Source organism: Mercurialis annua, linkage group LG7, assembly GCF_937616625.2.
Source record: "Mercurialis annua linkage group LG7, ddMerAnnu1.2, whole genome shotgun sequence".
Classification (NCBI taxonomy): Eukaryota; Viridiplantae; Streptophyta; class Magnoliopsida; order Malpighiales; family Euphorbiaceae; genus Mercurialis; species Mercurialis annua.
In genome coordinates, this window is record NC_065576.1 from 47,910,361 (window position 1) to 47,922,753 (window position 12,393).

A 12,393-nucleotide genomic window follows, 5' to 3' on the forward strand; every position below is an offset into this window, starting at 1 on the left:
ATAATACCTTATCCATTAATGAAAATCAAAAGATTTACTCTAATTATTCAAAAGAACGAATTTCTCCAATAATAAATATAAATGATAAATGATTGTAATTTATACCTTAAGAATAATAATAAAAGATAGATAACTCTTTACAAGTAAATTTAGCCCTAATCGATGATTGTATTTTTACAGCTCTCATCATCTTTTTTAGAATAGTTGACTCAATATGTTGAGAAACCGTTCATGTAATTTTCGTTATTATTAATGGAAATTTTAGCCTTTGTTAAAAAAAAATGTACTCGTGGATAAAATCAAGTGAATTTTCTATATAGCTAATTTATGCCATTTTTTTATATATCTAAGTAAAAGTTAATTTCATAATGTATCAGAATGCAGGTAATGTTGTTCGTATTAATCATGGATGACATTAAGCCGCAGGTATACATGGTTTGGTTTGACTGGTTTATCGTTGATATTTTAGTCCAAACCAATTAATTATACTGGTTTGAAAATTTCCAAACCAAAATCAAACCACACACATTATAAACCAGCAAAATTGATTTGGTTTAATTTGATAATTTTTTCTTTGAAACCAATTTAAACCATCATCAAAAAATTATTTATTTATCATCTAAAATAAAAATATCTAAAATTTAAAAATATTTACTCATCATAACAATAAATGTTATATTTATATAACAAACTATAATAATGACTAATAAATAAAAAATATTTTATATTATGAATTATTACATTTTATTAATATAATATCTTAATATTATAGAAATATAATATTTATTGATCGATAATAAATATACAAATAGTTATTTCATTAGATGATATTTATATATTATTTTGTCAAGTACAATTTTAAAAAATAGTGATAGAAATTTTGTTTAAAACTGTGTTTTTTTTAGTGACAAAGGAACCCCAGGCAGAGACCGACCACCTGGGTAAACCCTCGGGGAAAAATTGTGTTGTATTAATATATTTTAAAAATATTTTATATTTATATAGCTACTAATTAGTTCGCGAACTCTTAATCGAGCTTGTATACGAGTCGCTTCACGAACTCTATATCAAGCTCATATATGAGCCAGCTCACGAACTCTTAGTTGAATTTATATACGGACCCATTCACGAACAATTAAACGAGCTCGTATACGAGATGTTCGTGAATACAAACGAGGCAAACACCACTATATTCATGTTCAAGTCGTTAAAATAAATGGACATAAAATAAAATGCGAGCTCGATTCATTTATGACATAAACAAACATGAATCGAGCTCTTATCAAGCCGAACGCCAAGCTACTCAGTTCTTTTATAGCCCTAGTACGAAATAAGGTGTGGGCCTGGTATTTGGAAATGGGCCAATGTTCACTATTAGAAGCCATAGACACCCGCACGAGAATTCGGCCCGGTCCGATAACAATTAACCGCCAGTTAGTTAATGGAATCTAAACTAGGCAACGATAATATAAAAAACTGGCGCTCCTTTACAGTCACAGTATTCTGATAATATCCATGCCTATCGCCAACAATCAAATCACACTGTAATTCTCATACAAGAATCGTATCAAATACTTATTCTTAGATTCTCATTGCCATTTTTCATTTGCAAGAAAAAAATAGTTCATTTTCACCTAATAGTAGTAATAATAATAATAATTGCAATGATACTGTTTTTTTTATTATTGAATTGAATTCGATGAAAATGGTGAACTAGATCTTGGATGTTCGAGTCAGTGTTTGGATTATCTGTAAAATGCTTAGATTGGATTCGACTCCGCTTGGTAACAACTCGGTTCGATTTCAACAAATTCGTATGTTTTAATTGAATTTGTTGGTTACTCAATTTAATTGTACCTTTGCTATGAAAGTTGGTTTGAGCTTCATTCTTTACTTGCCGTATTGATTTCTTTTTGCGTAGCTTAGTATCCATAACTTTGTTTCTTCATATATTAATTGTTTATATTTTATTTTCTTTTAGTTTTTCATTCTCTAAAGATAGATTTTATTAAAAAAATGGTCGACGGGTTAGGTTTGTTCGATCTTTATTATATTTTTGTTATTTTTTTTCGTTCATTTAGCATTTATATAAGGCTTAATTGCTTTAAAACCACAAATTTTAAATTTAGTATTAATCTTTAATTTTTGTAATATCGGACACCAACTTTTGAATTCTCCCAATTTGGAATATTGAACAGTTTTTTGTTAAAAAGATCAATGATGTGGATGCCGGAACAATGTATACCGGAGTGTTTATATCGGTATTTTTTTAAACATAAAATTACTCGGTGTTTCGAATTGCAAAAAATAATAGTTAATGCATTAAATTTCCAAAACTAAAAGTTTGTGTCAAAATTGGGAAACATGCTAAACTTCGTAATTCTTAAAGCAAATAAGTCTTTGTATGATGCCCTTTTATAGCTTTACTTTTGTGGAATTATTATCTGAACATCCTTTTGATGATGCTATCATGCTACCTATAATTCATTGTTTTTGAAAGTCTCTTGATTTTGATGACTGGATTGGATTGATTACATTTGGTGTGTGGTACAGGGATACCTGGAGATGGAAGGTGTTTGTTCCGGTCCGTAGTTCATGGAGCTTGCCTCAGATCAGGGAAACCATCCCCAACCGAGAGTCTCGAGAAAGAACTTGCAGATGAGCTTAGAGCTAAAGTACTTAATCAATCCATTATTATTGCTTCTGAAGTCGAAATTTGATCATTTATTTTTCCATGTTTCGATTCTGAATGTATAATTTTTCGGATCTATTACGTATGCCATTGCATTGCCTCAAGTAAGTGCCTAGGCTACGAGTTTCGAATTCCTTGAACTATTTTTACGACTAATGATTTCCTCGCTATGCGACAAGGAGGGTTTTTGAATTTTGATTGGATGCGTATGGGGACTAGGTAGGGGGATGATTGAATGTAGATGCATATGTTCCTTGCACGTCTTCATGCTTATATTGTTGGTTTATTTCATAGCCTTTCTCGACTTCCTTGCTGAAAAAGCTTATGGTTCGCCTAGGTAGCGGATGAATTTATTAAGAGACGCAAGGACACTGAATGGTAAGTATGCTCGAAGATTTTTGGTATTCGTTTAGGAGACATCATTGTGGAAGCATCCACTGATATGTTTAAGGATAGCCACCTTTGTAAAACATGAGTAATCAAAGGAAATCAAGGTTTGTGCATTTGGTAGGTTTCTTGAAGACGACTTCGACACGTATGTTGGACGGATGAGACAGCCCCATGTTTGGGGAGGGGAGCCTGAGCTGCTCATGTCCTCGCATGTATTACGGTAAGCTCCCAATGATCTACTCTTTCAAACATTATAGTCTTGTGCAAGTCCTTTCTCTTGTTTTACTAGAACTTTTTCGCTTATCACTACTTTGTTTGTTACAATAATTTCTCATTATTAGATGTTCATTCAATTTCCATTTGTAGGATGCCAATCTCAGTTTACATGCGAGGCGGAAATTCTGGTAGCCTGAAGATCATAGCTGAATATGGTCAAGAGTATGGCAAAGAAAATCCCATATGTGTTCTGTATCATGGTTATGGGCACTATGATGCATTGCAGAGTCAGACTAACAATGGACAATCCAAGCAGTATGATACCTCGTTTTCGCCATTTTTTTTCGAACTTTAGCTTGATCATTAAATTTATCGCGTTACAATACTCTGGGTCCATGAATGCCCTCAAAATTGATGTCTCAGTTGAATTTAGGGTTAAATGCAAATTACTATATCCATTTCTAATGGACTTCTAATTTGGTTTTGGCGCAGGAGCAAAACAAGATGAAGAAAATTGTTTCATTGTCTAACAATGTTAATATAATCCTCTTCTGATGTATCAATATCTGATTATTCCTTTTTTTTCTTCTAATGATTTCATTTCACTACACAACTACTTGTACAAATTCAGATCATCAATACCAATATATATAAAGAAAAAACTGGATCAGTTTGGTTTTCTTCTATTTGAATTGAATTTGTAATAATGTAACTTTTAAACTCGTACTGTTCATTTTATTTCTATTTCCAAACCGAGTTGAACAACTGAATCTTTTTTTAACTGCGTCTAACAGAATTTATCAGTTTAGTTCTGTTTTTGCACACCCTTACTTGTAGGGTACTTTTCTTATTAAAGAATAGATGAATCTGCTTCTGTTACACTTGAACCAAAGCCCTCTCCAGCGAAATATCAACTCCGGATTTAACTCTTATAGAATCGAAAAATTTACAGCTCAAAAGTAGGCCACAGAAAAAGTTACACGTTTCTATATACACGTGACAGAGAGAGACAACAGACGAGGAAAACAAATGAAAAATGCTATTCGTCATCCTTCCATATTTGCCGGAGTAGTTCATATCTAACAACGTTCCTGCCACCATTACCCTTTGGCGTCCGATAGGACGGCGTTGAAGCAGGAAAAGATCTGGAATTGTCAACAATGATAGAAGCCAAAGGTGAATCCAACTCGTCAAGCTCATCATCGCTGGCGTAAGATTTCTTAAGCAATGATGATCCGCTTCTCTGCAAAGTTTCAGTTCCGACTTCTCCTATGATGTTTATTAGTGAAGCTGTGGAAGGTGGTGAGTATATTGTAGGAGTGGCTATGCATGGGAAGCTTGTGATAGACTCCTTCCCATCTTCAGGTTGGTTCTAAAATTGACAAAAAAATAAAATTAACCGAAATCTTAAAAATACAAAACCGAACTGATCGCATTAGCCAGTTAATTCAGTTAAACCAATAAAAGTATAAATATAACCATTAAAATAAAAAGATATACTATTTCTTTTTTATTCGGTTACTGTAACCGAATCAATCTTATTATTGATCGAGCTAACCAAACTAATCGAATTAACCGAAAACCTTTAACCAAATTAACCAAAATTGATTGGTTAATTCGGTATAATTGAATTTTTGCTCACTCCTCTACTTTTTTAAAACATGAGGCATCTTAGTTAGAATTGGACTAACCTCAGAATCTAGGGAGCTGAAAACTGAATCTGGAATAGGGTCTGGGTTGAATTCATCCGGGACGAAATTGCTAAGAACCCTCTTAACAATCTGAGCACCAAAGATAGGACAAACCTGCAAGTAAATAAATTGAAAAAAAAAAACATGTGAAACGTCAAAATTATTGGAAACACAATGAGATAAAGAAAGGAATAGATATATAACACGGAAATCAGAACGCTGAAACGAATTGGAAACGGGAAACGATATTATAAATATAGGATTTTGAAGTTTCGGAAGTGTTTGCAGGACTCAGAAAAGTTTCCGTGCTATACAGAGGAGAAATATATGTATACCGGCATGTGTCTGATTGGAGAGAAGGAAAAGTTCAGATAAGGTGCTAACCTCTATTCTTATTGATCTGTCTGCAAGCATTTCAAACGGAAGCATCATGAGATCACTCAATCCATTGAGAAGATGGAAAATCTTGAATGAAGTCTCAGAGTCTGGTCTGTTGCTGCTTTCAACAAGTTCATCTTTATCATCAATTCCAAATAAATCTGTGAGCCACATGGACCAATTTCCTACCTGTTAGAAAAAAATATTTAGGTCAAGAAAAACCAGGAGAGCCATCTGGTCATCATAAAACTACTAAAGCACTCTTTATCATCATAATAATCTATATTGCAAGGAAACAAATTGAATTTTATGTGTCAGCATTTCGTTTTCGTTTTCAGAAACGCTTTTGAATTTCAAACAATTTATATTTACCTAATCTTATAAAAATATAGTTTCTTATTTAAGAAATTCGGTTTCCGTGCAACATAGATAATGATTGACGAACACAGTTCACATAAAAATTAATTTATGAAATGCACAAAGCCTGAGAGAATGTTTATGATACTCACAGCATTTTTCAGCTGTGCGCCGGCACCAAAGCTTGATTTTCCAGCTGGTATTGGAAGGACCTTCGGATCACTAATGGGATCAGAGACGGGATCGGTTGGCATCTCTTCAGCTGATTCACGAAGAATGGCATTGAACATAGCCACATCCAATCTGTGCACCAATTGCTCCATTACCTGAAAACAGATTTGAAAGTGTCATGTCTCTATTAGAATATTTTCTAAATGCATTACAGGGTGAAACATGACCATCAGTCCAGCAAGAGCGACTGATAATAAGCTAAACGAATGCAAAAGAAAATCGACAAGTTCAACAACGGTTTCCCACTGGATGGCAATAAAATAACTATATAATGCTTTGGAAGAAGCTTGCATTACTTAAAACATACCAATCTAGCTAGCAGAGGCAAACAACCGCATTCATGCCCCCCAGATCGAATTGGGCAGAGACGCTCACATGCATCCCTGAAGGCTTTCTTCCATAGATCAATAGCAAAATTTCCCTGATCTTGGTCACCCAATCCGTACCTTCTTGCATGACTTTTCTTTGTCTCTGAGCCCTTCACTGCTGTGGACTGCATATGTGGAATCAGGGTCTACAATGCACAAAGCAAAAACCACCACGGGCATATTCAAATTAATGTTAAAATTTTCAGAAACAGGATCATTCAGCTGTATAGTACTTCAAGAAGTAGGATCTCACCTGCCACCAAACTGATTCGATAATTCGAGAGAAAATCCAAGCTTCAAGTCTTTCCAACACTCCAATAAATGTTTTGTCTTCCTCGCACTCATCACAACCTTCTACTTTAAGAGTTACATTATCTTCACAAGAAGAGGACTTTGGGCTGCCCTTTTGATTATCAGTTTTATTGACAGATGTTGCTGCTGGAACTTGCATTTTCTCAACATTCTGGCATAAAATTGCTCTCAGAACAATGGAATTTGACAGCCAGAAAGTTAACCTGATTAGGGACATTAAATGATTAATAATTTTTCCGCATTGACCCTTGCATGAATGAGTTTTATCATGATGGATTAAATAGAGATGTCAGTGCCATGGTTACTGGCATGTCTTCTTTAAAATTGTAAACATGGACAAGCATTTGGAAGCAAATTGTCGACAAATATCTAGTAGTAATAATAAGCTTCCCGTGCAGAGTTAAATACAAAAGTACTTTTACGTACCTAGAAACATCATTTCCACATGCTTTAGAAACCAAAACTAATCCTGAGACAATAGCTCTAGCTGCATTTGCCTTCTTAGCTCGTGAACTCGCTTTACAAGCATGCAGATAAAACCTTGAAAGACGCCTAGCCGGCGCATGGACTTTGTTTATAGAACTCCCATGTTCAGCAACAACTGAGTAAAGGCCGACTTCAACAGCAGCAGCTTCAATCAACTCTTCCTTGAGCATTTCAACTTCGGACTCCAATTCTATATTGTTTCCAGAAAAGCTATTTTTCTGCTGTTCTATCTCACTTGGTGGACAATTCAAACCAGGTTTACGGATATTTTCGGGGATATTAATTATCTCGGTCTTTTCTATGAGCTGGACCTTCTTTTTAAAGTTTTCAGGCTCAGCAATAGCTGAGACATGACCAGTCTCTTCAGCATCACCAGCCATAAGTAACTCTTCCTCTTGAATTTCAATTTCAGGTTTCAATTGGACTTTATTTCCGGGGCGGTTGTTGGCTGTTTCTTTCCTGTCGCTTATGACACTTCTACGAACAATTTCTGGAATATCAATTTTCTTTGCTTTCTTGATAAACTGGATATTGCTGACAGGCTCGTCACTTTCATCTACATCAAACTGTAACTGAACAGATTGTAAATGTTTTAGTTTATCTCGGCGTGTATTGCCCTGTACTCCATTTGATGCCCTGTTGTTAGCAAGGGTATTACTCCTTAGTTTGCCTTGCCTTCCCGTTGCTTCTCGAGGTAAGTTAACAACTGGCTCTTTTTCTTCTAAAGTATGTTGCTTTTCCTCTAAAAACTTCAAATCGCGTTCATTGTCATATTGCTCCTTTTTCAATTTATTTTCCATAATACCAACATGTAAATTACTAGTTGCAGTCATTTCTGACACACTTACGTCAACTTTTCGACCTTTTCTACCAGTCTGTTGATTGGTTTGATAAGTTTCATTCTCTACATGGTTTGAATTCTTAACCTGAACACAGTCATCTGATGATGCCGCTTTGCATAAATTATCATTCACAGGACCCCGTGAATTAGATGATACACTCTTTGATGGTGGAGGGGATGAAGCTCCATTCAGTTGTTTGAAAGCCCCGGTTGTAGATTTCACTGCTGGATTTGAAGATGCTGCACCTGACGGCAGAGTATGCTCAGTATGCTCCTCATTGATCCTCCGTCTTCCACCATTTTCTGATCCTTGTAAGATCTATAGATTGAGTGAAATTCAACATTACAGTCTACAAAGAGAGCAAAATTTCATCGAGACATTTAAGCTGTCTACCATCAGGTATCAGGTATAGCTCTACATATAGGATGCAAAACATGAAAATTTATGCACAAAGAAGTCATCAATTTGATCAATAACACCAAAAGCTGCATAAATGAATATAAAAATGGTGAAATTTTGGTTACAGGAAGTTCAGGCAATGGCATTTGATTTGGAATGCATAACCGGTATGTTCTCAACATGTCATGCACTTTAATGTTGTACTCAATTCACTCAGCTGATATTGATATATATATCCAATATGATCGCATATCCTATGATATCGTGAAGGAAACACAAACAGAATGACTATAATGGAAAGTATACCTTTTCATCTTGACCAGGTGAGCCTCTGTTAGACTCCATAGCAAAAGAGGACACTGTCCTCGATGAATGTGAAGAAACATTATCATCAATGTCATCATCGGTGAAGGAGGCAATCTCCCTTTCGTCGTCATTCCCGTCATAAGTCACTTCTGAAACAGATTCACTTCCATCCCTGTCTAGTGATACCTCTTTAGACAAGCTCACGTTATGTCTTTCAAATTGTTGGATATTAACATAAAGAACTGACTCCACTGTACTCTTAGAACTCTTCTTGAAGTTAATCAGAGCGCTTATGATTATGGAACCATGGATGATACCATAATCTGCCAGGTTTATAACTGCTGATCCCAAGAGTTGACTTTTCATTGGCTTGTCCTTTCGAGGCTCATACAAGCTAAACTCTAAGTAGTTCTTCTGAAAACTATCGCGAACACTGCCTCTTTTGGATACTTCTTTATAAAACGTGACAGGCAGCCTAAACGACTCGTTTATCTCGATTTTCCCATCTCCGACAACGGAAGTGAACGAACCAGAACTCTGCTCGCCATTCTCCCACAGAAACGATACAGATTCTGCAGATTTCAGATTCTGTGATAAGGGCCAAGGCTTGATTTCTTGTACATTAATCAGGTAATCAACCTGCACCGAAGCGCCTTTTCGATTCTTCGATCTTAGCCCAAGAACCATCTTTATGAGAAAATCCCGGTCTTGTCCTCGGCGGGTATGATCAATCAAATACAATGTCTATATGCTCATTGTTGATCAAACCTAATTGAAGTCAATACAGAAAAACATCAGCATATAACTGGGGCAGAAATGAAAAAGTGCTGCACTGTTATTCATGCATTATATTAGTTTTAAATAACCAAATCATATACTATAAAATATTCTATTATCATGAAAATGACTCTATAATGAAACGAACATTGAACAAAAATAATCCCAATTCAACTGATTACGTCATTGTTGATAAAAGGAAAATGCAATTAATTCAAATGAAATCAGATACCTAATCTTTAAATTAAACCCTAAATTCAAATAAAAACAAGAGGAGCACATTGAATTGTAATTAAGCATCAGATAACAAAAAAGATAAAGAATCCAAGAAAATTGCAGAAACAGACAAAACAAATACAGTTCAATCAAATCATTAAAATAAATAAAAATAATCACAATCAACACACCATCAGATCCAAATTCAATGCACTAATGCAATAAGTTTAAACCCAAATAATTGAAATTAACCTTAAAAAATTTACCTAAATGGAGACTATTTTTGGTACTGTAAACTGTAAAGTAATCAATGAAAGAAAAGAATGTTGAAAAGCAAAGATAATCAGCTGCTAAAGCTAAGAACAATGGTAAAAATCAATGCATTTTTTTATATAAAATTTTGTACAGTGGTGATGTTTTTGATATGATTAAAAAAAATTATCATTTGTTTTAGTAATTTTATGTGAATTTTTTTGAAAAGATTGTATAAATCTAAACAAAACTGGCTGAACTAAAAACAGCCAACAACACCGCGTTAAGTGAATCATGTTTCTTTTTTCTTTCTTCTGTTTTCTTTTTTTCAACTGAAAGATTCGTTTTTTTTTAACTATTTTGTTTGAACTTCAAAACCAAATAAAGTTAATTTAACCGAGTAGTATTCATATTTTTTTATTTTTATTGTTTGAGAAAGAGTAGTATTTATATTTGGATAATATTAAATAAATATATAAATTATATTTGTTTTTAAAACTAATCACCGACTTTAAAGTGTGTCAAATGTATATAGGGAGTTACATTTTTTCTCAATTCAATATATGAGCTCATAATATATTAACATGACTCATTCATTGGTGTGATTTTAATGAGAGAGAGATAGCAGCAGGCGGCGCGTAAGAAAAAAAATCAAAAAATGAAGACTATACTGTCGTCAGAGACAACAGACATACCAAACGACGTTAAGATAAAGGTGAACGCCAAGGTGATAGAGGTGGAGGGACCTTAAGGGAAGCTGATCCGCAACTTCAAGCACCTTAACCTCGATTTTCAGCTCATCTAGGACGACTCCACCGCCAAACGCAAGCTGAAGATCGAGGCTTGGTTCGGTACCAGGGAGACCACTGCTGCCATGAAGACTCCTCTCAGCCACGTCGAGAATCTCATCACCGGCGATATTGCTATAAGATGAGATTTGCCGACGCTCACTGTCCCATCAACGCCTCTATTACCAATTTCAACACTACTATTGAGATCCGTAATTTTATTGGCGAGAAGAATGTATTTTGTTTATGAATTTTGCTATTGAATCACTCTGCTTATACAATAGATATATAATAAAATGATTTACTTTTATCATATAATTTTTGCTACTTGGATCACTCATTACATAACTTGTAGATCCTTGTATTAATTTATTCTTGAAATCTAGATATTCAACAGATGCTTTTTAGATGCTTTTGGTTTATGGGTCCTTCCAAGTTAAGAAAGTTGATATGTTGGAAGTTGTAACCGTATTTCGGTCTGAGAGGGTTTAGGATGAGCTTGTTTTGGATGGAAACAATATTGAACTTGTTTCTCGTTCTTGTGCCCTCATTAACCGTGTGTTTTTTTGTTCTCCCGTATTGCAACTTGTCTTGATCTTTTATGTCAATGATTTATACACCATATGCTGTTTAAAGTGTTCTCATACAATCCAATTTTCATTTTGACTTGTACAAATGACACGTGAAGAAGAAAGATATCAGGAATTTTTTTGATAGTTTTTGTGTCCGCGAGAAAGGAGCTATTGTTGCAGAGGCATGAGGATAATAGATTTAATTTATTCTCTGATTTTGAGTATGCATTTTTGGTTAATGTTATCAAAGATTTTTATGTGATGCAACTTCATATGTTTTTTACTTTGGTTTAGTGGTTATACAGCTTATGTTTAACTGTAACTTATTACATGTCATGGCAATTTGAAAGAAAATGTTAGGTTTTTGTAATTGTTATATATCTTGTTAAATTATCTAGTTCTTCTCTGGCCTTATTTTCTCATTATATCTCATTGTTGCTTCCTTTTTTGCCAAAGCATGGAGTTTTTTTTGTTTGTTAAATTATTGGTTCATATGTGTAATACCCCAAAATATTAAATTATTTAATTGGACCACGTGTCAAGTCTGGATTTGCTAGAGTGGTAAAATCGGAAAGTTTTCCGATAAATAAGTTTTAGTAGGTCGGTTTTGCAAAGGATTATATGTGAGAAATTTAATAATGTATTTCAATTCTAAAGACAGAATTAGAATTGGAAAAGAAAAATATTAAGAAAGTCGCAAAATAAAGTACAGGGACTAAAATGGTAATTTAACCATATAAAACCCGAAGGGATATTATTTCGCCAAGGTTCGCGAAATGTTTTATAGTATATGTGGTAAAAGTTTTGGGTCAATCGGAGACCTTTTAAAATTTGGACGCGGATGCGTTTTGGGCTAAATTGTCACTTTTGAGAAGTTTAAGGGCTAAAGTGTAAATTAGCCAATTAAATCTCGAGAATAGTAATTAAAAGATTTTGACGGAAAATAATAATATTAAGTTAATATTATTTATATGAATATAAATAATACGTATCGGCTCGAGTTAAAAGGATAATTTAACCGTTTGGTTAAATTAGAAAGTTAAAAGGAGAATTGGTTTAAGATAAAGAAAGGAAGGATGGAAGTGGCAAATTTGCCAAGTTATATATACATTCCCCTAAG

General features: G+C 34.2%; 2 protein-coding genes and 1 pseudogene across 5 annotated transcripts; 2 read left to right on the forward strand and 1 right to left on the reverse strand.

The window, feature by feature from the left end:
- Positions 1–1,685: 1,685 nt before the first annotated feature.
- LOC126657773 (OVARIAN TUMOR DOMAIN-containing deubiquitinating enzyme 4-like) lies at positions 1,686–4,069 on the forward strand. 3 transcript variants are annotated; one of them, XM_050352542.2, is made up of 6 exons: positions 1,686–1,784; positions 2,554–2,675; positions 3,030–3,070; positions 3,204–3,302; positions 3,449–3,613; positions 3,791–4,066. In XM_050352542.2, the coding sequence occupies exons 1-6, from the start codon at positions 1,757–1,759 to the stop codon at positions 3,804–3,806; spliced, it is 471 nt and encodes a 156-aa protein (XP_050208499.1). In that variant the 5' UTR covers positions 1,686–1,756; the 3' UTR covers positions 3,807–4,066. The 3 variants fall into 3 exon arrangements, with proteins under 3 accessions (XP_050208499.1, XP_050208497.1, XP_050208500.1); XM_050352540.2 differs by having other exon boundaries at positions 1,707–1,814; positions 3,791–4,069; XM_050352543.2 differs by lacking the exon at positions 1,686–1,784 and adding an exon at positions 1,999–2,032 and having other exon boundaries at positions 3,791–3,989.
- A 134-nt stretch (positions 4,070–4,203) lies between these two features.
- LOC126657762 (uncharacterized) lies at positions 4,204–10,272 on the reverse strand. Of its 2 annotated transcripts, XM_050352528.2 has the most exons (9): positions 9,928–10,272; positions 8,669–9,436; positions 7,062–8,281; positions 6,577–6,838; positions 6,263–6,469; positions 5,877–6,050; positions 5,374–5,556; positions 4,990–5,103; positions 4,204–4,670 (listed from the first exon to the last, which is right to left on the reverse strand). In XM_050352528.2, exons 2-9 carry the CDS (start codon positions 9,353–9,355, stop codon positions 4,338–4,340), a joined length of 3,180 nt encoding a protein of 1,059 aa, XP_050208485.1. In that variant the 5' UTR covers positions 9,356–9,436; positions 9,928–10,272; the 3' UTR covers positions 4,204–4,337. The 2 variants fall into 2 exon arrangements, with proteins under 2 accessions (XP_050208485.1, XP_050208486.1); XM_050352529.2 differs by lacking the exon at positions 9,928–10,272 and having other exon boundaries at positions 8,669–9,572.
- Positions 10,273–10,539: 267 nt separating this feature from the next.
- LOC126657772 (60S ribosomal protein L9-like) lies at positions 10,540–11,461 on the forward strand (annotated as a pseudogene).
- The last annotated feature ends 932 nt before the right edge of the window (positions 11,462–12,393 follow it).

Bases quoted from the DNA above. Each gene is read 5' to 3' on its own strand.
- LOC126657773 (XM_050352540.2), top strand. From the start codon at position 1,757: ATGCTTAGATTGGATTCGACTCCGCTTGGTAACAACTCGGTTCGATTT. The intron at 1,815-2,553 runs GTATGTTTTAAT...TGTGTGGTACAG, and splicing joins GGTTCGATTTCAACAAATTC to GGATACCTGGAGATGGAAGG. The intron at 3,303-3,448 runs GTAAGCTCCCAA...TTCCATTTGTAG, and splicing joins ATGTCCTCGCATGTATTACG to GATGCCAATCTCAGTTTACA.
- LOC126657762 (XM_050352528.2), bottom strand. From the start codon at position 9,355: ATGGTTCTTGGGCTAAGATCGAAGAATCGAAAAGGCGCTTCGGTGCAG. The intron at 6,051-6,262 runs GTATGTTTTAAG...ATCTGTTTTCAG, and splicing joins TGCCTCTGCTAGCTAGATTG to GTAATGGAGCAATTGGTGCA. The intron at 4,671-4,989 runs GTTAGTCCAATT...TGTCAATTTTAG, and splicing joins TCAGCTCCCTAGATTCTGAG to AACCAACCTGAAGATGGGAA.